General features: G+C 36.0%; 1 protein-coding gene across 1 annotated transcript in view; it reads left to right on the forward strand.

The window, feature by feature from the left end:
* Nucleotides 1–27,473, forward strand: part of cnbd1 (cyclic nucleotide binding domain containing 1) — a 57,808-nt gene that overhangs the window by 12,880 nt on the left and 17,455 nt on the right. Inside the window, exon 4 of the mRNA XM_073830594.1 lies at nucleotides 574–693. Coding sequence (XP_073686695.1) covers nucleotides 574–693 — 120 coding nt within the window. The remainder of the gene's footprint in view (nucleotides 1–573; nucleotides 694–27,473) is intronic.

Below are 27,473 nucleotides of genomic sequence, written 5' to 3' on the forward strand. Positions count from 1 at the left end.
CCAAAGAGAAATATGCACAGATCAGGCACCAAAATAAAATAAAAACAGTCTAAATCACTAATTGTAGAGCAACAGGGGATGGTTTTTGCATTATTATAGATTGCTGATATTTTGATTTGAAGGTAAAAACATCCTAATGATGGATTTGTTTCTTACACAGCTTTTTGCTTCCCAAGATGTTAATTGATGGACTCGAGTCATGTGATTTACTTGTTAATTATTGTGATGTTTCTATCAGCTGTTTGGACTCTCATTCTGACGGCACCCATTCACTGCAGAGGATCCATTGTTGAGCAAGTGCTCCAAATCTGTTCTGAAACAAACTCATATACATCTTGGATGGCCTGAGGATTTTTTAAATTTTGTGGGAACTGTTTTTTTTTTAAGATGTTTTCGTCTGGTGCAGATATAGTATAGTATAATATAACATTTCGTATTTCTTGCTGTTTTCAGATTTCATCTTGAATACCCTCATTTATTACATTCTGATTAAATAGCACAGACTTCGGAACTGTGAAATGATGGATATAAACTTTATGAGAATCATCTGATCGTCTCTATTCTTCTTGGCAGCCAACCTGCAGTGAAGCTGAGAGTATACGAGTCCATCCAGGAGGTCAGCAGACATCAGCCACATGGAAAACTGGCTCAAGAATCACTCATGAATCATGTGATCAAAGCCCTTAAGAAATTGTGAGTATGACTAAGTGTTCTTTGTGGGTAGTTTAAAGGCTTTCTGGATATACTGATGAAACAAAATGACACACATTTACATAGTTTGTCAGGCCTGATTTGCATCTGTTGGGGTGATCCTAAATAAATCTGTCAAACAGGTCACATTTCTCCACAAAATCAAAAGCTCATTTAAACTTTTCCCTCATGCAGTTCTCATTACTTTAATGCCAAAGAAACTAAGTTCATGATGTGAAATGGTACAGTTAATGATATGTTTTAATGCTTTTAATTTATGCTGATTTTAACAGAAAAATGTGTTTTTGTTACTGCATTGCAGATGAGAATTAAAAACATCCATATGCATTATGCTAATGAGAATTGTGGAATGTGTATTAGGCCTACACTGTTTTATTTATTTGTAATTTATAACATCATAAAATCTGTCCAACATCTAGTGTTTCCATCTACCAACAGAGGGCAGTATAGCACCTTTCCAACATGCCAAACAATCATGACTTATTTCTGCTCAGGGCTACATGCATCTAGGAATGTCTTTGGTTAATATTTAAAGCGACATAGTTTTAATTAGTTTTAGCCATATGAAAACTGTGGCAAATTAAAATCATAGCTTTCATAAAAAAAAAAAATGAGGAAGACATTTCGGGAATTCGCTGTTGAATGAAATCTGGTAACACTTCATTAAGAGCATAATAGAGGATGTGACTAATCTCCTGCCCTCTCTGCCGTTATCTTACAGTGTTATCTTAATTCATATCGATAGGCCCTGTTTTACTTTCCTGCTGTCACAGTTCATTATTGTGAGAATCGCGGAGTGGGAGCGAGAGAGAGAACAATATAGCTTTCTTTAGCTCTCATGTTGAGCGACACAGGACTGTGGGATTGAAATCTCCAGATATTATTTCCTCTTCTTATATGTTGCTTGTAGGTGTTTGGGTATCGTTTCTTGTGATATAATCTTCCTCATTCATCCACTGAACTTCCCAGGGATAATGCATCTGTTTTTTATTGGTTGTTCTTGAGCTTTGTAGGACAGATAGACACTAGAGACACAGGAAAGAGGATATGGAGATCTTTTAGTGCAGAATCAGAGCACGCTTGATGTGAAAAATTAATATGAACTAGATTTTGATATGTTCTGTGGAGGAAGCTTACCCCCAAGCCTTTATGATATTTTGTTCATTATACTGTGTATGGCCCATATCCCTTTTTATTTTACACTGTTCAATAGCTTGTGGTTAGTAAGTTTTTTTTTTTAATGTTTTTTAATATAAAGAAGTCTATTGGAAGCTAAATGAAAAATGGGAGCTAATTATGACATTTTATCTTACAATTCTGACTTTTTTCTTGCAATTTAAAGTTTGCATTTACAAAATTGTGAGATATGAACTACAAGTTGTGAGTTAAGTCATATTATTTTATTTAAACTCGCAATTCTGAGAAATAAACTCAGAATTGCAAGATATAAACTCAGAATTGCAAGAAAGAAGTCTGAATTGCGGTATAAAATTCTGAAATGTGAGATATAATCTCAGAAATGTGCTGAAAAAAGTCTGAATTGTGAGATATAAGACTTTTGTCCAAAGACAAAAGTCAGAACTGTGAGATATAGACTTGGAATTACGAGGAAATAGTCTGTATTGGGCGGAAAAAAGTTTGAGTCAGAATGGTGAGTTTATATCTCGCAATTCTGAGTTTATCTGACTTTATAATATGCAATTGCCAGCTATTAAAGGATAACTATTGCCAAAATGCAACCTGGGCTGTTTTTTTACTGAAAACGAGACAAACTTATATCTAAAAGCATAATTACGACAAACGAGCCGTTTTTGAGATTGACCGTGATTTCGTTTTGTTTTCAGTGGCCGGTGAATGGGAGTACTAGGGGCAAAAATTTGAGCGCATCAAAATTGATATTTTTACAACATTAAGAAGGCTCGGCACAACATGATACTTTGCTCGAAGTATCGCCTGGGTCTCTACACATGAACTCCAGCATTAAAAACATTGTTTGTGTACACAGAGTTTACTAAAAAGAAGCCAGTCAAAAAGTGTCGAACTCCGAATGCGAGGATGGATAGCTCCTAAAGCATATTTCCATATAAATGCACGGCTAATTCGTTGTTTTGTCGCAAGTGAAAAACAATATTAACCTTCTAGTTGTAAAAAGAGCCTCATATAAGCCTAATATTTCGTCCTATGGAGTCCATTCATTCGCATTCGGAGATCGACACCTCTTGACTGGCAAGACGGCCGCAAGCGGAAACTCAAACAGTGAAAGTGAGTTATTCAAAACCTTTCTTTTTAGTAAACTCTGTGTACACAAACAATGTTCTCAATGCTCGAGTTCATGTGTAGAGACCCAGGCGATACTTAGAGCAAAGTTTCATGGTGTGTCGAGCCTTCTTAGTGTTGTAAAAATATCGGTCAATCTCAAAAATGTCTCGTTTGTCGTAATTATGCTTTTAGATATATGTTTGTCTCGTTTACAGAAAAAAAACAGCCCTGAGGGGTGTTCCATAAAACAAGTTTACCAAATAAGCCAGGTTTATTTTTGTTAGTCTGACTTATTGTCACTTGACTTGGCTCAAAATAAGTCAGACTAACTGAAATAAGCCTGACTTATTTGGTAAACTTGTTTTATGGAACACCCCCCAGGTTGCATTTTGGCAGTAGTTATCCTTTGAGTCAGAATTATGAAATATAAACTTGCAATTCTAAGAAAACATCGTACCCCCCCCCCCCCCCCCCTCAGAATTGGCCTTTATATCTCACAATTCTGAAAAAAAGTTAGAATTACGAGATATAAATTCGGAATTGTGAAGAAAAAGTCAGAATTGTGAGATATAAACTTGGAATTGCAAGAAAAAAGTCTGAAATGCGAGATATAAAAAATTTAGAATTGTAAGGAAAAAAGTCAGAATTGTGAGATATAAACTTGGAATTGCAAAAAAAGTCAGAATTGCGAAATTGTGAGAAAAGTCAGAATTGCAAGATATGAACTTAGAATTGCAAGGAAAAAAGCATTCAGCATTGCGAGAAATAAGTCTGAATTCCGAGATATATTATACAATTGGAATTAGAATTATACAACTGGAATTGTGAGATATAAAATTTGGAATTGCGGGGGAAAAAAAGTCTGAATTGTGAGATTGTGGAAAAAGTCAGAATTGCTAAATATAAACTCAGAATTGCAAGAAAAAAGTCAGAATTGTGACAAACTCTGAGAAAAAAAAATCTGAATTGTGAGATAAAATTGAAAATGCGAGGAAAAAATTCTGTATGTGTATATATATATATATATATATATATATATATATATATTGCAAGAAAAAAGTCAAAATTGTGAGATATAAACTTGTAATTAGGGCTGCACGATTAATCGCACGATGTTGTGAGGCGCGTTTAGTCAATGAAGCTGGTACTTTGATTAGTACATCAGGTGCGTTCAGCTATTTGTGATTCTAGAATAGAAATTTGAATAGAACAGCATTTATTAAAAATATAAATATTTTGCAACAACAAAATTCTTCACTGTCACTTTTTCATCAGTTTAATGTGCCAAAGTTTAATACATAATACATTTTTTGGAAAACTTTAAGCATTAGCAAGCACCACCATCCCACAGGAGAAGCTTTCACCAGTGCACCATGGTAGAACATAATCAGAGTAAATACTGAGCACTCAGTATGTGATGGATGGACTGTGCCTTAGGCAGAGTTAATGGAGGCAGATGGCAAAGCATTTCTCCTGGATTGCTTCACTACTTTGATGTGCTTTGCATGCTTAGTTATAACAAGAGAACATTTGTGCTTTAATGTGCCATATTATAACTGACTAACATGGATCACATACAGAAAGCTTCACGCGTGGCCGGCACGAAGGAGAACTTCCTGTGATACCCGTTTTGCATTTGTAGTGACATTACCTACGGGGCTTTGCCCTTGTAGACGGTTCTTAATGCTTTTTCATGTCTTCACATGTTTTTTTTTCCCCTCCTCCCAGCTCAGTCTCTAGATATCTGGGTTGTGTATGCCAATTGCCACCGGGGGAATTTGTTTGAAAGATGTGAGCTGGATAAGAGAAATGGGTCACGATTTTATTCGATTTGGGAGACGGAATCGTCTCGTCCCTGTGAGGTTCAGCCTTGTGACATTAAGCGAACTGTATTGTGAAGGAATCTCAGCCATGTGGAAATGAGATTAGAAAGGGTAAAAAATCGCAAGCCTACAGCGATAGACACTCGACAGTTTCACGGGAATCACTGATCAATGATGAATGAGGGCCCAAGGGTTTGTTTTAAAGGTAAACAAAACTTTGATTTGGTTTAACAATAAAAATTAAATCAAAATTAACTTTTTTTTTCTCTCATTGTGTATGAGAGAAAAAGCCTTGTCTTTCTATGAAAAAGCAATAACATGCTTTGATTTTTGAATGATATGACCTTACATTTCAACACTTGTGTTTCATGGCCACAATCCAATCCAACCCAGATGGATAAAATCAAGGCTCAGCCTGTGGTGCTCTCATTAAATTTCCTGTTCCGTAGTCAGCCCCTGCTGGTAGATATCCTAACTACACCATTTGGACCCAATAGTCTTTTTTTTTTTTTCTTAAGCAAGCGAAGCTTAAGAAACATTTTTTTTTATCATTATCTATCTTGAATATGGGAACCATGATGCACTACCTTTTAAAAGTGAGGAGTTAAATTTAACACAAAGCATCATTTCAAAAATGAAAATTCTGTCATTAATTACTCACCTTCTTGTTGTTCCAAACTCGTAAGACCTTCGTTCATATTCAGAACACAAAGTAAGATATTTTTGATGAATTCCGAGAGTTTTCTGACCCTGCATAGATGGCAACACAACTGACATGTTCAAGACCCAGAAAGATTGTAAGGACATTTATAAAATACTCCATGGGACATCAGTGGTTCAACCGTAATGTTATGAAGCTACGAGAATACTCTTTGTGTGCAGAGAAAACTAAAACAAACACTTTATTCAACAATTTGAATATGGATGTCACATGGACTATTTCAACAATGTCCTTGCTACCTTTCTGGGTATTGCTGGCTATGGAGCATCAGAAAGTTCTTGTATTTCAACAAAAATATCTTAATTTGTGTTCTGAAGATGAACAAAGGTCTTACAGGTTTGGAATGACTTGAGAGTAAGTAATTAATGAGAGAATTTTCATTTTTGGTGGACTATCTATAGTCCTATAGTGAACTATCTATAGACTCTGCAAAATGTAAATTATTTTACCAAAATAAGAGGGATCTTACAAAATGTATGATATTATTTATTTGGTTCCGACCAGAATAAGATTTTTCACATGAAAGACATTTACGTATAGTAGAAAATAATAGTTGAATTTATAAAAATGACCCTGTTCAAAAGTTTACATACACTTATTTCTTACTACTGTGTTGTTACCTGAATCACAGTTGTGTTTTTTTTTTTTTTTTTTTTTTTTTTTTTAAGTGATAGTTGTTTGTCCTGAACAGTTAAACTGCCCGCTGTTCTTAAAGTCTATCAGGTCCCACAAATCACTTTTCCTTCTGGAGCATCAGTGAGTGTTTGAACGTTCTGTAATGATTGCAAATGAGTCCCTCAGTTGTCCTCAGTGTGAAAAGATGGATCTCAAAATCATACAGTCATTGTTGGAAAGGGTTCAAATACACAAAATGCTGAAAACCAAAGAATTTGTGGGACCTGAAGGACTTTTCTGAAGAACAGCAGGCAGTTTAACTGTTCAGGACAAACAAGGGACTCATGAACAACTATCACTTAAAAAAAAACCCAGATGTGGATCATTCAGGTAACAACACAATATTAAGAATCAAGTGTATGTAAACTTTTGAACAGGGCAATTTTTATAAATTCAGCTATCATTTTCTCTTATGGTCTATATGTAAATGTCTTTTACGTGAGAAGTCTTACTCGGGTACTAAATAAAAAAATAACGTGTTTTGTGTGATCCCTCTTATTTTGGTAAAATAATGAACATTTTGCATATTCTGCAAGGTGTATGTAAACTTGACTTCAGCTGTACAAAACAGCTTGACATTTGACTTTTTTTTTTGTCTGCCTCATTTGACGTCACAGCTAACGATATTCACTAATGAAGGGTTTAGAAATGTATTTCTTCATTATGGTGCTGTCAGCCATTAAAAGTGTTGTCATAATGTAATCTTCTGGTGGTTCAGGAGTGATTTGTCATTCGACAATTGCACCTCAGTTGTTTAGTCTCATGACAACTTGGATGTAGAACTGAGTGCCTGTGAGCAAAGATGGCAGATTTCAAATCGCTTAATTTCAGGGTGAATGTGAGTAGCTTTCTTAATTATAAACCACCTTGACTGTTGAATGTCTTCTTTGATATGCCAGATTTCAGAGGTAAAATGGATTGCAATCTGCGTTTTGTATGACTTTAGTCCACTGTAATTGCTCACCACATCTAAGTACATTTTAAACCCGTCTGAAGGTCATCCAGTGACCTGGTGTGTGTACATACACTAACCTATATGGGTTTGTTGTCTAGTGTGTCTTTACATCTGCTCTTGTCATGAAGCCAGTTTTCCCCATCCAGGTCTCACGGGGAGCTGGACCAACTGTGCTGGCAACACGTACACACACACACTTCCTGCTCTTGCGCACTGTTCCCGTGAGAGCTTGTCTCTCTGCCAGCTCTGGAGGCAGGAAGTGCTTGGCTTCCCCCCGCGCTGGCTTCGCCCATGTAGCTCCACGTCCAGGAGGCCATTGTAACAGTCAGAGCAGGGCAGTGATGGGGGGAGGGCTGCTCCAGGAACCAGCGGAACACTTTCGGCTTATTTAATGAAGGAAGCCGGCCAGCACAACCTGCTTTGTGTGCACTTTCGGACTGTATTTTTGTTATAGTTCATGTATTTATTTTGCTCTGGGTTTCAGGGCTCTGACCCCTCCTCAAGATTTCACCCTTTCCCACAATGTTCCTCCTGTGGTTCCTGGGGATGTGTGCTGGACTGAGAAACACACTTTGACCTAGAAAACTTTTTAGAGTGTTACCTGAAACACTAATCAGGGCAAATATATATATTTAGTGCTGTCAAATCAATGAAACGCGATTCATTGCATCTGAAATAAATACATGCATTCATAATTAAATATGTATACATATATGTGTGCATATTTATACATACATATCTAAATATACACTGTACACACACATATATTATATATTATATTATACATGAGCAATCAATTTGACAGCAAACACACTAATTTTGGATGTATTTAAATGCAATTAATTGATTTGAAAACGTTATTTTAACAGCAGCGATTCTAGCAGAGCATTTGTTGTGTTATCTTGCACCAGTTAGTCATTTAATGTTGAATTGATATGAATTGTTACTTTTTAAACATTTATTGCAATGAAAATTCAGTTGAAGTATCTGATTTAATGACACAACACTGACTTTTATATGAAGTCTGAGGGGGCTTGATTATACAACTGGACAGAGGTTACTGATACATGTATGTAAATCATCCAAGCAACCAATTCCTAGCATAAGCCTATAGGCTACATTTGTTTAACACTGCTAAATATTATTAAACTGGAAAAAAAATCAAAGATCCATCTTTGATTTACAAAAATTTTAGGTGCAGTTTACTCCCAGCCAATTAGATTTAAGAGTGTAGGGTCTAAATTTCAGTAGTTTCATTAGTCAGTCATAGAAGTCTGATTAGTTAAATCTTTATTTATATAGCACCTTTTAAAAAAGTGCTTACAAAGTACATTACAGAGAGATGCATGTCTCACAGAAAATACAACAATAAAATAGGAAATACAATAAAAATACAACTATAAAAAGTCAAGGAAAGTCTTTAGTTAACAGGCTTGTTTTAAGATTCTTTTAAATGCTTAATGATACATTCTTGACAATGTTTAATCCAGGAGCGACAATACTTCATATCTATAGCGCATGATAGATTTGCGAGTGTGCAGAACACCGTTTGAGCGTGCACACACACAGTTTTGAGTGCGCACTCTCTCTAAGCTAGAGCAGCGTATATCTGAGAGCGCGCGTCCGGTTTTGTGTGAGAGCAAAGGAAATCTGCGTGCGAGCGGAGGTATTCGTGCTCGCACGTGATATTAATATGCTTTCGCGCTACAATAATGTGCTAACGCCATAAAAAAGGCCTCGGGATGAACGTAGTTACACACAACTACACCGAGTGCGGAGCAGCTGCACGTACAACAGCTTTCAGCCGAGACAGAGAAAAGCCAGAAGTGTTGTGTAGCGCCGACGCAGCTCTGGCCCATTATCTTCTCAATGATGTCGAGACAGTACCGCGTTCGGCCACAATCGGCTCAAGAATATATGTATGTGAGAGGAGAATATGTGTGTGTGTGTGTGTGTGTGTGTGTGTGTGTGTGTGTGTGTGTGTGTGTGTGTGTGTGTGTGTGTGTGTGTGTGTGTGTGTGTGTGTGTGTGTTTGTTTTTGTGACATATCAGGACACAAATTTGTGTAATAACATGGGTATGACATAGGTATTACAAGGAGAGGGTGACTTATGAGGACATTGCCCATGTCCCCACTTTTCAAAAGGCTTATAAATCATACAGAATACGTTTTTTTGAGAATGTAAAGATATGCACAGTCTCCTGTGAGGGCTAGGTTTAGGTGTAGGGAAGGTGTAGGGTGATAGCAAATATCGTTTGTACAGTATAAAAACCATTACGTCTATGGAATGTCCCCACAATTCACAAAAACAAACGTGTGTGTGTGTGAGTGCCAGAATGAATTATGGCTTGCAAGGCCCCTCATATTTTATAATAACTATATATATATATATATATATATATATATATATATATATATATATATATATGAAAATACTTAATAACAATGTAATAATAAATATTATATTTATTATATATACATATATATTTTTATTTTAGTTATTACATATTATTTCTTAATGTAGAAATTGTTTTAAAATGTATTTATATATGTATATATTATAATTATTATAATATTATTATTAGCTTTTATATATAATACAAATAGTATATAGTGTATATATAAATATTGTTCAAATACACACGCACTTAAATAAATATAAATGTATATATATATATATATATATATATATATATATATATATATATATATATATATATATATATATATAATACTGTTATGTCAAATCAATTAATTGCATTTAATTAAAATAATAATAATAAAAATAATTTACTAAAATGATGAATATATATATATATATATATATATCTCATATTAGTAAATTAATTATTTGGAGGTGAATAGTCAACATGGACTCAATGATTGGCCCCAGAGCAAAGTATTTAAAATCATCTCCTCGTTCACACAGTTTTTTTTTTTCACATCTATGAACATTTCAAACCACAATTTAACATCTGTCATCATCTATATATTCAGCCAACGGGTATGATTATCATCCAGTACAGCTCAAATGTGTATATCACGTGAAATGTTTATTTTCATGGTGTTTTCTTAAAGTTTAGATCATTTGGAAAGCTCTAGGGCTTATGTGTGTGGAGACAACGATTGGCCAGCTTCCCTATCAGCCTACAGCTCTAAACCGCTGATGTATTTGCTGTTTAAGATGTTGCCATGGTAATGGCTGATGAGGGCTGTTGGGAATGTGAGGAGGCCAAATGAAAATGGAAAAAAATCCTAAACTTTGTATATTCACTTCTTCTTACTCAGTGGTGATATTTGAATTCGCTTCTTGATCATTTGTTTTTAAGTAAGGTTTACATTCTCATTTGTAGTGTATATAATAAATGTCCAGTTAAAGGTCAGTGGCTTAATCGTTCCTGGTGCGTCTTATAGCGAAAGAAAAACACGCTTTAAGTATAAAAATCACATATGTTTGCAGATATTAAAGGTCCCATATTGTCAAAATCAAAATTTCCTGGCTTTTTTCATGATAACTGAGGTCTAGGGGCTATGTAACTACCATATAAGTTTCAAAACAGTCAATCCACAGTAAAATGCACACAGCCTGCATAAAGTAGCTGTTCCTTTTCACGAGCCGCTGTGACTTACGTAAAAATGTGACGTCCGATCGACTCAGTCACCGCCTTCAGTCACCACCCCGAGCACCAACCACCGTCCCACCCTCCTTTTGTCAAACCCCCGACAACATCGTGTCCATTTTATTGCTAAGCAACAACAACCGGGAAACAAGTCGAGAAAACACTGTTCAGTCGATGGATGTCAGGAAACTACATCATTGTACAGGCTTCTGAACAACGTTAATATAAAAGACCAGTGCGTCAACTTCAGCATCTTTCACACAGCCATTCCGGAAAATACACGGATAATGTGTCCCATGATTTGTTCCCGGAATTGTTTAATTTGGTTCATTCACAGTTGTTTTCCGGAATCTGTGCATGCTTTACACACAACCCATGAAGACATGTGACATTTGGATGTGAGGTGTAATGCGACGTGTACATTTCACTAAACTGAAACTAACCTGACGAACAATCTGTGTTCCAGCGCTGATAGTGAGGAGCTCTCTGATCGCTGCTTCATTCCACTTTGCACATATTTTTCCATCTTGAAGAGTCGCACGATAACATGCATCATCACTACAAGCCTTTATGGCATTTGGTTCTGGCTTTTGTTCTCACAGCGCTCGTTCCCGTAATTTTCCGGAACCCGCGTGCATTGTGAAAGGGGCTTTACTAAAGCAACAGTTACGTAGCTTACTGCATTCGGTGTTTGAAAATGAAAAAAACATTAATGATCATTCTGAAATATCCTGTTGATAGGCTCTCTCTATGGCTCTGGGCTCGGCTACAGCATACATGACCGTAGTTACTTGTGGTTGGCCTGGCTGTGCGTCACTCAGAAAACAATAGGCCAATCAGAAGAGAGGCTCATGAATATTAATTAGATGGGCCAAAATCGACCTGTTCTTGACAGAGCTCCTAAAAAAGGAGCTGTAAAAATATATTGAGATGGATTTTAGCACTTACACCGCAAATATATATTCTTAAGGACATCAACAACTAAAATAAACCTCCAGAAATGTGTACAATATGGGACCTTTAAAGGAGAAATTAAGATCATTTACCCACCCCCTTGTCATCCAAGATGTTCATGTCTTTCTTCAGTCTTAAAGAAATTGTTTTTTAAGGAAAACATTTCAGGATTTCTCTCGGTAAAGTGGACTTCTATGGTACCCGCAAGTTTGAACTTCCAAAGTGCAGTTTAAATGCAGCTTCAAAAGGCTCTAATCGATCCCACCCACGGAAGAAACTGTCATTTAAAAAAAAAAAAAAAAACTTTTTTTAACCTCAAACGCTTGTCTTGTATTGTATTCCAGTTCATGACAGTTAGGGTATGTTGGAAAACTCCCATCTCATTTTCTTCTCCAACTTCAAAATCACCCTACATCGCTGTTTTACCTTTTTTCGTAAAGTGCGTTTGGCACGTCTTTGTGTCTTTGCACGTTAACTGGGTTGGTACTTCTGCCGTGATGTACGGCGATTTTGAAGTTGGAGGAGTTATAACCAGTTATTCTATTTTGGAATGTGTGTTCTGTGACGGAATGTCTGTTTTTGTTTTGATCAGTGTGATTCGGGCCACTGCCATTTACCCAATAGTATTTTGACATCCGGGTTGCCAGTTGGTGAAAAAACACAGCCATGTAAGCCAGCAAATGATCTTGGCGTCCATCTAAAAAGTTCTATGACCATAGAGAGGTGGGATTTAAGGCATGAACCTTTCACAGCCGAACATAACCAGCCATGTCCAATCATATCGCGATGGAGGCATTGCCTCCCCTTACATCACTTTCCCCATTCATTCTCAATTACCCCACACCAAACTCACCACATGCTTAAGGGGGTCTGTTAAAACTTAATGGGCTCAGGGGAGGTGAGAGATGCAGACTCTCGCTGTAACTTTATCTGCTGGCGTTGCTGTTGTACAATCATTCTTTAGAAAAACAAGTGAATTTTATGCTTTTTTTTGAATGTTCAGGATGTTCATGTCTTTCTTCAGTCATAGAGAAATTATGTTTTTTGATGAAAACATTTCAGGATTTCTCTCCATAAAGTGGACTTCTGTGGGGCCCCCGGGTTTAAACTTCTAAAATGCAGTTTAAATGCAGCTTTAAAGGGATCTAAACAATCCCACCTAAGGAAGAAGGGTCTTATCTAGCAAAATGATTGGTTATTTAAAAAAATATATAAATTAATTTCTATATATTTTAACCTTAAATGCTCGTCTTGTCTAGCAATGTTTGAACTCTGTGTATTCCGGTTCATGACAGTTAGGGTATGTCAGAAAACTCCCGTCTTATTTTCTTCTCCAACTTCAAAATCATCCTACATTGCTGTTTTAACTTTTTTCATAAAGGGCGTTTGATCTTTCCACGTGAACTTCCTAAACAATGGGTCGGTACTTCTACCGTGATGTAGGAGGATTTTTAAGTTGGAAAAGTTATAACCAGTTATTCTATTTTGGAACGCGTGTTCTGTGACGGAAAGTCCGTTTTTATTTTGATCTGTGTGCAATCATATCGCTTGCGTCACTTTTCGCCATTTGTTCTCAATTACCCCACACCAAACTCATCGCATGCTTAAGGGGGTCTGTTAAAACTCAATGGGCTCAAGAGACACGGACTCCCGCTGTTAACTTTACCTGCTGGTGATGCTGTTGGACAATGTTTCTTTAGAAAAACAAGTGATTAAGTTTTATTTTATTTTTTTGATGTTCAAGATGTACATGTCTTTCTTTGTTTTCTTAGGAGTCATAGAGGAATTGTTTTTTGAGGAAAACATTTCAGAATTTTTCTCTATACAGTGAACTTTTATGGGGGCCCCGGGTTTAAACTTCCAAAATGCAGTTTAAATGTAGCTTCAAAGGGCTCTAAATGATCCAACCTACGATCAGTTATTTTATAAAAACAATATTAATTTCTATATATTTTAACCTCAAATGCTCGCCTTGTCTAGCTCTGTGTGAACTCGGTATGATAGGGTATGTCGAAAAACTATCTAATTTTCTTCTCCAACTTCAAAATCGCCCTACATCGCTACTTTACCTTTTTTCCCTAAAGGGTGTTTGATCTTCTTTGTAACCTTTGTAAACACTGTGTTGGCACATCTGATGCAATGTAGGACGAATTTTATACGAAAAGTTGGAGAAGTTATAACCAGTTATTCTATTTTGGAATGTGTGTTTTAACATACGGGTTGCCAGATGGTAAAAAAACAGCCATGAAAGCCAGCAAATGAACAGAGAATAAGATTTTACCCAACCTAAAAAGTCTCTGCATCCATTTAAAAAGTTCCATGACCATAAAGAGGCGGGATTTATCGCATGAACCAATCACAGCTGAACACAATCAGTCATATTCAATCATATCGCGATAAGTCTCACGTGACCCATTCATTTTCAGTTACCCCTCACCAAACTCCCTGCACGCTTTAGGCGGTCTGTTAAAACTCAACGTGCTTAGGGGAGACGAGAGAGACACAAACTCCCGTTGTAACTTTACTAGCTGGCGTCATTGTTGGACAATGTTTCTTTACAAAATTACTGATTTGTATGCTTTTTAATGTTATATTTTGTTGTATTGTTTTATTTTTGTATGTCAATTTTTTTCTCTCATCCAAAATTGTATTAGACCTGTCGCCTTTTATTATCAATTGCACTCCTCAATCTGGCAACCTTGTGCCAGAAAATAATTACAATAATAATAAAACCTACCTGTGCCAGGAATAATTTCTTATGACTTCAGGGATTTGTAGATTATGATCCAATGCTGTGGATCAGTTTGTTCTTTCAGAAGACATTTATGATCAGATATTTAATATTTTGGGACATTAAGAAACTAGAAACACCCAGGATTTCATTACTCCGCACTGTGGGAAAAGGAGAGCCAGAGAGAAATTAACCAGACTGGATTTTTTCTGGAAATATGACCAGGATCAGGTGCTGTTCGCAAATGGTATCGCTGACGGTTCTGAGTGATGGAGTCGGGGGATAAGTGCACTGGTAAATCTCTTTACTGGAGGAGTGTGGTTTCTTACCAGAGCGGTTCTGAATATAACAACAGCTGCAGTGGAAACTTCATCATCATCACTGGAGAGGTTGAACGGGATTGGGAAGAAGGGAAAGTCCACTTTTGGGCAGGTCAATCAAGGCTTGGTGCTTTGGACCAGACTCTCTTGTTGTCAGGCTTGAGAACAGAAAACACAAACACCTGAAGGATTTATTTGTCCCAAAGCTGAGTAAATGAACTCATTGACTTAACAAGTTTTAATCTAAACCAGGGATTTTGGCCTGATTCTGTTGTTTTCCTGTCAACAGTACAGAAAGAAAATCACAAATGAGCTCTGTTTAATATCTTTTGTTTCTCTGAGACAACAATGAGATTAAATGGAGAGCAAATGGAGACTTTTACTCAAGTCTTTTGCTTCTCAGGTGAGACTCCGAAAATCTTGTTTGCTCAAGAGCTTCATAAAAGATCTGAATCCGATTTTCTAGATACTAAAATTATTCAAACTAAAACTGAATTCAAAATGAATGCTGTACAGAAAATAAAAGATATTACAATAAATATTACTTTAAAATAACACTTAAATCAAAACTATTTAATTTAGATGCTACCACTTGACTAACTTTTTTGGTTACTTCACAAAACTTTGATTTATTTATTTATTTTTTTAACAGCAAGTGAAAGTTTATGAGCTATAAAGCGCAACTTTTGAGTAATAACATTTTCTTGGGGAATTGTTAGTGAGCATTTGGCCCAAACAAAAGCAAAGCAGAAAAGCTGCACACTTATTTCAGTGTCTTTGCTTTATAATATGGTTTTATAGCAGAAATTTAGAAGAGTGATTGATCCCTACAGGGTGCCCCTGACAAACCGCCTCACTGTGCCCAAAATGTTTATGAGTTGCAGTATCGAGTCTGAAAATGTGTTTTGTTTTGTTTTTCTTACACAGCGATTTAAGTTTTCCCATTTAGCAGAATCTCCTGCTAGGCGTGTGAAAGAGTTTTGTTTTCACAGAGTGGTGTTTTGGTCCAAAAAAAAGTTCCCAGTTTTGATGACATACACACGTGTTGGCTGAGGCGTCTTATTTAACAGTTCTGACAGTTATAATTTGTGCTTGAGCTCTGTTTTGTCAGGATTCGGGACTCTTTGGCTGTTAGCGGGAGAACCTCAGAACCAGCTGCAACACTGAGACTTCTGACAGATGCTACATGTGAGGAAACAGATCCCGTCTTTTCTTTCTCTCTCACACGTCCGTGGCAGCCAAACTATGGTTGGTGGATTTCAATTAAGCAAAATCGCAGAGATCCAATTCACTGTACTAATTTAGTTCTCTCAAATTTAATGGTTCATCTGTTTTGTTCACTAGCAGTGTCTCCAAGTAGGACAGCCAGTGAGGGTGTACTGTATCTGCTAGTCAATCACTTCTAAGATGGTTAAAGAATTAGTTCACCCCAAAATTAAAATTTCCAGATTTACTCACCCCTATGTCATCCAAGACGTTCATGTTACTCTTTATTCAGTCGAAAAGAAATGAAGGTCCAGATACAGTGGTGTGAAAAAGTGTTGGCCCCCTTCCTGATTTTTTTATTTTTTGCACGTTTGTCACACTTTGTTTCAGATCACTCCCAACAATTTTGAAAATTTTATATTATTATAATATTATATTTTATAATTTTTTGTTGTGTGAAAAAGTGTTTGCCCCCCCCCCATTAAAACATAACTGTGGTTTATCCACCCTGCGTTCAGTTTCTCTAGCCACGCCCAGGCCTGATTACTGCCACACCTGTTCGAAATCAAGAAATCACTTAAAAAGGACCTGCCTGACAAAGTGAAGTAGACCAAAAGATCCTCAAAAGCTACACATCATGTTGAGATCCAAAGAAATTCAGTAACAAATGAGAAAGAAAGTAATTGAGATCTATCAGTCTGGAAAAGGTTATAAAGCCATTTCTAAAGCTTTGGGACTCCAGGGAACCACAGTGTAAGCCATTATCCACAAATGGAAAACATGGAACAGTGGTGAACCTTCCCAGGAGTGGCCGGCTGACCAAAATTACACCAACGACTCATCCAAGAGGTCACAAAAGACCCCACAACAACATCTAAAGAACTGCAGGGCTCTCTTGCCTCAGTTAAGGTCAGTATTCATGACTCCACCATAAGAAAGAGACTGGGCAGAAATGGCCTTCATGGCAGAGTTCCAAGACGAAAACTGCTGCTGAGCAAAAAGAACATAAAGGCTCGTCTTAGTTTTGCCAGAAAACATCTTGATGATCCCCCAAGACAAGGAAAACACTCTGTGGACTGACGAGACAAAAGTTGAACATTTTGGAAGGTGAGTGTCCCATTACATCTGCAGTAAAAGTAACACAGCATTTCAGGAAAAAAAAAATCATACCAACAGTAAAATATGGTGGTGGTAGTGTGATGGTCTGCTTTCTGTTTTGCTGCTTCTGGACCTGGAAGACTTGCTGTGATAAATGGAACCATGAATTCTGCTGTCTACCAAAAAAACCTTCAAGGACAATGTCTGGGCATCTGTTCGTGACCTTAAGCTGAAGCGAACTTGGGTTCTGCAGTAGGACAATGATCCAAAACACAACAGCAAATCCACCTCTGAATTGCTGAAGAAAAACAAAATGAAGACTTTGGAGTGGCCTAGTCAAAGTCCTGACCTGAATCCTTTTGAGATGCTGTGGCATGACCTTAAAAAGGCGGTTCATGCTCAAAAACCCTCCAATGTGGCTGAATAACAACAATTCTGCCAAGATGAGTGGGCCAAAATTCCTGCACAGAGCTGTAACAGACTCATTGCAAGTTATCGCAAACGCTTGATTGCAGTTGTTGCTGCTAAGGGTGGCCCAACCAGTTATTAAGTTTAGGGGGCAAACACTTTTTCACACAGGGCCATGTGGGTTTGGATTTTGTTTTCCCTTCATAAAAAACTTCATTCAAAAACTGCATGTTGTGTTTACTTGTGCTATCTTTGATTAATATTTAAATTTGTTTGATGATCTGAAACATTAAAGTATAACAAGCATGCAAAAAAATAAAAAATCAGGAAGGGGGCCAACACTTTTTCACACCACTGTAATGGACTTCAATGGGGATCAATGGATTGAAGGTCCAAATTATCTAGCGAAACGCTCAGTTATTTTCTAAAAAAGTACAATTTATACACTATACACAATTTAACCACAAATGCTCATCTTGTCTAGCTCTGTGAAGTGCATGCACTCTGGTTTAAGACGATTAGAGTATGTCAAAAAATGTCAATCTCATTTTCTCTTTAAATTAATTTTTTATTAATTAGCTAGCTAAGACCCTTCTTCCTCGGCTGGGATCATTCGGAGCCATTTGAAGCTGCATTAAAAGTGCTTTTTTAAGTTCAAAATCACGGGCATCATAGAAGTCCACTATATGGAGAAAATTCCTAAAATGTTTTCCTCAAAAAACTATTTCTTTACAACTGAAGAAAGAAAGACATGAACATCTTGGATGACAAGCAGGTGAGTAAATTATCTGTAAAGTTTTACTCTAAAAGTAAACTAATCCTTTAAACCAGCACTAACCAGAATAAACCATCCTGGACCACCTTGGAAATTCTTTCTGGTCTTTTTCAGTAGAGATAGTAAGACTGTAAGACTGCAGCTATCTGATGCACATGATGGATGCGGCGTTGGACGTTTCCGATAAAGCGGCTATGGTAACAGTCGTATCATTGTTGGCTTTTACCGAGCTTGTCTATTCTGAGTTTCTTGGTGGGATAAAAGAGATGAAAAGTACAGCGAAATCATTTTGTTTCTAAATGCAGGCTTGACTTTTTTTCCCCTCCTTACTCGAGAAAAGTGCTGCAGACAATTTAAGGAAAGACAGTGGAGGTTATCAGCAATGAGATTTGCGCGTTCAGATTGAATTGATTACCCGGAGAAGGTTTCCCTTTTATCTTCAAAGTAAAGTGGCACTTAGAATTTGAATTAAGTTTGCTGGCCATTTTGACCCCAAAACAGCTTTGTGGCTCTAACTTTGAGATAGCCCTTATCGATGTACCTCTTTCTCTGTGATTTATGTCAGTGGCTGCTCTCGGTTTAGTGGCAATTTTCCTGGTGCATTCTCTGGAGATAGTTCGCAGGAAAGTATTTGGTGGCTGATAAGATAGTGTTGTAAAGGCGCCCGCTCCTCAGATAAGGACCATTACAGTTATTTGTTGAAAGACAAAGCCCCTCGCTGTCCGACAGGCCTGCGAAAGCTGCTGGCCGCTGAAACCTCTCTGACTCTGCTGTAATTGTCTCACTAACTGAGCAGCACAAACATGGAGAGCGGTCCTTAACCCTTCTCACGGGAGTTGAAATTAGAGCGTCTTTGTTGTGGGCTTTTGTGACACCCGTTTTCTCTTTGTTTATGTTGAGTTTGGTATTCATTCTTCGCTTTGATTCAGAATGGTTTATTCTAGGACTGTGCAATTACTGTCGAAACCGAATTTCGATTTCTGCTTCAAACGATCATGAAAATACAGTAATCGAGATGAAACGATTATTCCACCCCCATACCAGTGGTGCGCTTTCGCTCCTCCATAAAAGCCTAATTTCACATGCAAATCAGCAAAATCATGTAACGTGACTTTCATAAAATGGGACGTGCTTGATTTATTAATGTTTCTTTGATGTGTTTTTAATAGCATATAAGAAAACTTGCGCTGTTCTGTGTATGTGCTCAGAGACAGAGCAGAACACGGACATGTACAGTTATCTTTTAGCACAAGGTGCGCACCTATGTAAACGATCAAATACATGCAAAAATATTTCAAAATGAGGCGCTCGGTGATTATTCATGTAAACCCTCGTCAGTTATGTCTTAAATGATCATAAACGGTTGAGAATGTCTTTGAGAAATACGTGTGTAACAGTATATTGGATCCGTGTGGCACTTAAAGCGGCCACAAGTAATATCCAAAAATATCCATATATGAAACTTTATTAACCATAATTTCTAGCATCTGCTAACTATAAAGTTTTAAATATGGATATTTTTCTTACAATACAATGTAATAATGAACATAGCATCTGAGCCGCTGAAGATGCAGAGGATAATGTTACTTTCTTTTTTAAAAAGGAAAGCGCTGATCTCGATCTACATATGCGTCTAGTTCGTGCGAATCGTTCCTGATGCAGCTTCACCCACAGCAGAAGTGAGTATAAGGGTTTTTATGCATCTTTGCAAATGCCCTTTCTTAATAATGTGCTTGTTGGCAAGTTTCACCGCTAAACAAGGCTAAATGCAGTTTAATGCTGCTAAAGTAAACATTAAGGCTCATAATCCAACATCAGAGAGGGGCGGGGCGAACAGAGCTCAATTGCATTTAAAGGGACCATGCAATAAAATTAGTTGATTTTTTGCCGAGCTGATTTTGACAAGGTAAAAGGGTATTTTATTACACTACTATTGGGAATGTATACAACTTTCTTCTTTCAGACGAATACAATCAGAGTTGTATTAAACAATGTCCTGCCTCTTTCAAGCTTTATAATGCCAGTGAATGGGTGTTGAGATTTTGAAGTCCAATAAAGTGCATCCATCCGTCATAAAAAGTGTTCCACAAGGCTTCGGGGGGTTAATAAAGGCCTTCTGAAGTGAATCGATGCATTTGTGTAAGAAAAATATCCATATATAAAACTGTATAAACCATAATTTCTAGCTTCTGCTAACTATAAAGTTTTAAATATGAATATTTTTCTTACACAAATGCATTGATTCACTTCAGAAGGCCTTTATTAACCACCGGGGACCATGTGGAGTACTTTTTATGATGAATAGATGCACTTTATTGAACTTTAAAATCACCAAATCCATCTACAGCCATTATAAAGCTTGGAATAGCCAGGACATTTTTTAACATGACTCCAATTGTATTCTTCTGAAAGAAGAATGTAATATGCACCTAGGTTGGCTTGAGGGTGAGTAAATCATAGACTAATTTTCATTTTTGCTTAAACTATCTCTAAATGTGGGGATAATACATGTAATAACTTATCTAAAGTAATAATCAACAATACATGAACTGATATAGAAAGTATATAAAGACTAATTGCTAGCTTTTGTTTTAGTCAAAATGTGCATATTTTCTAATACAGAGGGCAAAAATGCATTATCATTATTAAAGAAAACTACTGTTTTTGTGGTGGTATGAATGACTTTAACATTGTACAAGTGAGCATCAACTATTGGATGTGTAGAACATTTTTTACAAATGCAAATGGCACTTGTTTTGTAGAATGGGACTCTTTTGGAAATTCAATAGTTTTTCCTTTACTTTCTCATCCTTCCTCTCTCTCCCTCACTTCTCCTGTTTTTATTCAACACCACAGGGTCTGTATGTACCGCAATCAGCAGATATTCTCACACAAAAAAGTTATAATTCAGTTTTTTCCCCCATTCGTTCAGCGATAAGTTCCCTCCAGTTAATTAGAATCTTATGGAGGGATTAAAGCTTGCAATTATTATTATCTACAGAGAATTCATAATTAATGGAAGTATATGGAAATGTCAGCGAGAATCCTGGAATTAAGCAAGAGATCATTTCCTAGTCAGCTTCTGTTATTCGTTATTTCGAAGTCACCAGTTTGCAAAATTTCAACACCAAATGGTTTTCAGGTTTAATTTGGACTTTGACGTGAACATCTGTTTGGTAACAAAGCACTTTTGTTGAACTAATATTGTATTTAGTGTTAAAGAAGAGATGAAAGAAATGCTGGCGAGGTGCATATCAGATTGGTTGGGCTTTAGTTTTCTCAGACTCGCAATCAGAGAGAGATCTGATTTGAATTACAAGGCCTTTGGCTTTGGTTTCATGCCTAAAGTGAAATATTCTGTATACATTACCAGTCAAAAGTTTGTGAACAGTAAGATTTTTAATGCTTTTTAAAGAAGTCTCTTCTGCTCAATGATCCTGCATTTATTTGATTTAAAGTACAGCAAACACAGTTAACCTTTTCAAAATATTTTTAATATTTAAAATAACTTTTTTTATTTGAATATATTTTAAAATTTAATTTATTCCTGTGATTTCAAAGCTGACTTTTTAGCATCATTACTCCAGTCACATGATCATTTAGAAATCATTCTAATATTCCGATTTGCTGCTCAAAAACTGTTATGTTGAAAACCTTTTTCAGGTTTCTTTGATGAATAGAATGTTCAGAAGAGCAGCATTTATCTGTTAGAAATCTTTTGTAACATTATAAATTTCAAGTTTTCTTTATGAATAATTAAAAGCACCCTTGCTATATAAAAGTGTACACTGACGTCAAGCTTTTGAATGGTATAATGTTACAAAAGCTTTTTATTTCAGATAAATGCTGATCTTTGGATCTTTCTATTCATTAAAACATCCTGAAAAAAAAACGTTTTAAATATTGATAATAATAATAAAAATGTTTTTTGAACAAATCAGCATTATTATAATTATTTCTGAAGGATCATGTGACACTGAAGACTGGAAAATAATGATGCTGAAAATTTAGCTTTGATCACAGGAATAAATTGCATTCTAAAGTATATTCAAATCGAAAGCAGTTACTTTAAATAGTAAAAATTGTTCACGATTTTACTGTCTTTGCTGTACTTTGGATCAAATCAACGCAGGCTTAGTGAGCAGAAAAGTAATTTCTTAGTCATTTTTGTTAAATAAAAACTAATTAGGCAACATCTTATGAATCTGAATATTCTGTAAAAACCCAAAAAATCTAAACTTCCCATCATGACTCATTATGACCTTAAATGTTCAACCTCGCCTCATGCCCATAGATAGATGATGTTACTGCTAATTGTATCTTTTAAAAGGCAAGTTGTGCTCTCACCCCAGAAATGACCCACAGTGTAAAAGATGATATCCTATTATCTTAACGGCATAATGTGTTTCTTTTTATCCACGTAGAGTTTTGGCAGGAGGACGGGGAATTACAAACTTGGTGCACAGAGGATGTTTTGTGAACCCTGAAATTAAGACTGCCAAACTGTGTGCGAGACGATCCTGTAAATTGTAAACTCATGCTTGTACATCTCTGCTAACGCTATTAGGACTAAGCTCTGCCATCTGTGTAGTGTTTTACAGTGAATGCATTCGAGTTTATTGATTTGTAGTCTGAAGTGTATCAAAGATGGAAAAATGTAGGTGTATGAGGCATCAGAGATGTTTGGAGACTCTTTGGTGAGGCATTTCTGTTGTGCAGCAGGTTCTGCACTCTAATAAATATGCTTATATAGTAATTTTCAAACGTACACTAACGGTCTTCTGCTCACCAAGTCTGAATTTATGTGATCCAAAATACAGCAAAATTAGTAATAGTGTAAAATATTTTTACTTTTTAAAATAACTGCTTTCTATTTAAATATATTTTCAAATGTAATTTATTCCTGTGATCAAAGCTACATTTTCAGCATCATTACTCCAGTCTTCAGTGTCATGTGATCCTTCAGAAAACATTCTAATATGCTTATTCAAGAAACTTTTATTATTATTATCAATATTTGAAGCAGTTGAGTACATCTTTTTTTCATTTTTTTTTTTCAGATCCAAAGATCAGCATTTATCTGAAATAAAAAGCTTTTGTAACATTATACACCATGCCATTCAAGAGCTTTTTGGGGTTTTTTTAGGAGAGAAATTATAGAAATGAATACTTTTTTTTTTTTAGCAAGAATGATTTAAATTGATCAAAAGTAATGATAAAGACATTTACAATGTTACAAAAGATTTCTATTTCAGATAAATGCTGTTCTTCTGAACTTTCTATTCATCAAAGAAACCTGAAAAATTGTACTGTTTTCAACATAATGATAATAATAAAAATAAATATTTTGAGCAGCAAATCAGAATATTAGAATGATTTCTGAAGGATCATATGCCCGGAATAATTACTATTTTTGCTGTTTTTTTGGATCAAATAAATGCAGGATTGGTGACTGTTAGTCTATGTATATGGTAAACAGATTTATGGCAGTATTATAGAAATATGGCAATATGGCAATATGGCAATATGGCAAGTTTAGTAATTCTATTTAAGATGGACATAAAAGCTACAGTTGCCCATTGTTTATTAAGTGATAAACGGTGAAATTACTTGAGAGAAACTTGAAATAAACGTTTTATTTTACAAGCTTTTGAAATTTTGATAAAATGTCTGTATTTTTAGCAAGTGAGACAGATTAGCTCATATCATAAAATATTAAAGAATTCCTTAAATCCAATACTAAAATTAAAAATATTGATTTAATGGCGATTGTTTTTTGTCTTAAGACCTCAATGTGTCGTCACGGGCCGCAGGGTTTAATTTGGTTTTGTCTGTGTATGTTTTTTTTTTTTTTTTACTCCTAAAGACTTGGTAACCATTGACTGCCATTATATGACTGACAGACTGCAACAGTTTGAGTTAAAAATCTTAGTTTAGGTTCTACTGAAGAAACAAAGTCACCTACATTTTGGATGCCCAGGGGGTAAGCAAATAAACATCAAATTTTCCTTTTTGGCTGAACTATACCTTTAATATAACAGCTTGTAAACAATGTCACAGACAAAACACATTTACCTCAGAAATCAAAACGTTAGTAAACTAGATAAAATGAACTCTAAAGAGGAGAATTTGATAAATATATGCACCATATAACATTCATAATTTTTTTTTTCACTCTTTAAGTGTAATTTCAGCATTTGTATACAAATCAGTTAATTGTAACCTTGAGTGCCTTGCCTTAGAACCGCACTCACCAAGCTGAAACAGTCAATACGATCGCCATTGTGTTGACTCAGGTGCAAAGGAAGACTCTAATTGAGTGATTTAGGTGTTCTGTTGTTGGATGTAATAATGAACATAGCAGTCGTCATTTACTCCCAACATCTGAGCCGCGTAAGAGGCAAAGGACAACGTTACTTTTATTAAAAAAAAAAAAACCCCGCCAATCCCGATCTACATATGCATCTATGTTTGTGTGAATCATTCGTGATGCAGCTTCACCCACAGCAGAAGTGAGTATAAGGGTTTTTTATGCATCTTTGCAAATGGCCTTTCTTAATAATGTGCTTGTTGGCAAGTTTCGCCGATAAACGCGGCTAAATGCAGCTAAACGTGGCTAAATGTGGCTAAAGTAAACATTACAGCTCGTAATCCCTCAGCAGAGAGGGGCGGGGCGAGCAGAGCTCATTTGCATTTAAAGGGCCCATGCGATAAAATGAGCTAATATTTTACAGAGCTGATTTTGACAAGGTAAAAGGGTGTTTTTTACACTACTATTGAGAATTTTTAAGCAAAGTATATTAGAGACTTTTCATTAAGACCCTAAAGAATCATATGAACTTGTGGAAAATGGGCATCCGATGACCCCTTTAAGAAAATGTGGCATGTACTGTGCCTGGTATATATCCAAAATAATCAATATTGAATTGAATTAGAAATTGAATCGAATTGAAGCTTAGAATCGAATCATGAAATTTGTGCCAAGTTCCAGCCTTACCTGTAATAATTCTTAATAAATTTCTATTTTCAATGTAATGTAATATTAGCATAAGAAATCTAACAAATAAAATGTTCAAGTTTTTAAAAAAATATGTATATCCACCTTTTTCTTCCGGTAAGAGTGGGTGAGTCTGGCTTCTGGTCTCATCCGTGTTCCAGCTGCTTGATATTGTGAATTGGTGTGTCTAATAATATTATTTGAATGTATTATCTTAATTATGAACACACTGGTTTGTAGTGCAAACAGTTTTACTGTTTACTGCATGTGGTATTCTTCTTGTTGTTTCCCTATAGCAGATAATGAACCGGAAGCCTAGCCCATAGGCTTACTTCTGCATTGAAGAAAAAGGTGGATAGGAATAAAAGTGGTTGTATACAGGAATAACAAATAATAACATGTTCCCTTTTTCTAGTTTTTGCTGTTGAAGCATTGGAATGGAAAGCCTGATGGATGTCAATCATATTTTAGAGATGGAATATTCAAGTACAACGCTGAATAGTTTGAGAGCTTTTATTCTTTTTGCCTGTCTACAGCCGGTTGTGTTGAGGCTGACACTGATTTACCGAACCCACAAGCACAAGCAAACACCCACAAAGGATTGATTGATGGATTTGACCTTCATCCAGCATAAGCAAACTCATGCGCGCACAGTCTATCGGCATTGTGATTACTCACTCACGCTGGCAGCGGTGTGCTCTTGATGGCTAAACTCCTCCCCGGCTATTGCGCCTTGGGTTTTTATCTCTCGGATGCCCATGGAACTAGACACCACACTAATACCATCATCATCACACACTAAGACATTTTCCCCTTAAGAATTAGCTTTAAACATAACACGCTGTAGAGGGTTTTCTTAATAGCAAGTGTTCAGGTTTCATTATCTGAGATGGTGCCTGTAGGACAGTGGGAGTGTAAAAAGATTAAGGAGTTTTTTGTTTGGGTTGCAGGGGGTTTGTCTAGGACACACACTTACTTTAATGCAGATGGGACTAGATTTCAAGAATGTTTATCCTAGAGTCTTTTAAAGAATGTCTTTAATGGACTCTGAAGGTGCGATTAAATAGCTGCAGGTTGCCAAATTGCTGCACTTTGGTCACTAGAAGCTTGTTCTAGTTGAGTATGTTCCCTCAACTCTATCAGGAGTTAACTAGTAAACTAGTTAATCTGGACTGTTTTATTTATATATATACAGTGGTGAAAATATCAGTTTTCATTTCCAAACATTCATTTTGCCATTAATTGTAATAATCCACTGAGATTTTTGTTTGCACAAGGAGTCTGACAACAGCCAGTGCTCCACACAGAAATCTGATCTCATCATTATCCACTCTGTCTGGAATGACAAGAAGAAACAGAACAAACTGAGACAGACTAAATCCAGAAGAACTGTGGCAACGTCTCCAAGATGCTTCAAGAGACCTACTGGCAAAGCGACCTAAAAAACTATGCGCAAGTGCACCAAGGGCAAAAGCTGATTTAATTTAGTTAATAGAAGTTAATTAATAAAGAAAATCTATTTATGGCATTTTTTTTGAGAGCATCCACATTTTACAGCATTGTCATACAAGTGCCTAAAACCTTTAAACAGTATTGTAGCTTTGCAGGTAGGTGTCTTGAAGCATCTTGGAGACGTTGCCACAGTTCTTCTGGATTTAGTCTGTCTCAGTTTGTTCTGTTTCTTCTTATCATTCCAGACAGACTGGATGATGGTGATATCAGATCTTTGTGTGAAGCACTGGCTATTGTCAGACTCCTTGTGCAAAACAAAAATCTCACTGGATTAATACAATTAATGGCAAGATGAATTTTTATAAATGTAAACATGTATATTTCCTACTGACACACTACAGCAAAAGATAAAATAACTGAGTTAAAACCATTTTAGCTGGTGAAAATACTAGTGTTCGAATAATTTTGTCCACCACTGTCATTTTAAGTTTTAAATTTGTTTGTATTTTGCTTTTAGTCCGTTCATTTCAATGGACCAGTTCCAGTCCATCAGACATTTTTGTGTTATAAATGTATATATATATATATATATATATATATATTTTTTTATTTAAAACATTTTTATTGTATTATGAATAATGTGTTCCATTTTTTAATTAATTAATTAATTAATTTATTTATTTATTTATATTTAATTTTTACTTTTATACAGAGATGGGACAGTTCACCCAAAAATGAAAATTGTGTCATTTATTTATCCTGTTGTT

This window comes from Garra rufa, chromosome 24 (assembly GCF_049309525.1).
Source record: "Garra rufa chromosome 24, GarRuf1.0, whole genome shotgun sequence".
In the NCBI taxonomy this organism is placed as follows: Eukaryota; Metazoa; Chordata; class Actinopteri; order Cypriniformes; family Cyprinidae; genus Garra; species Garra rufa.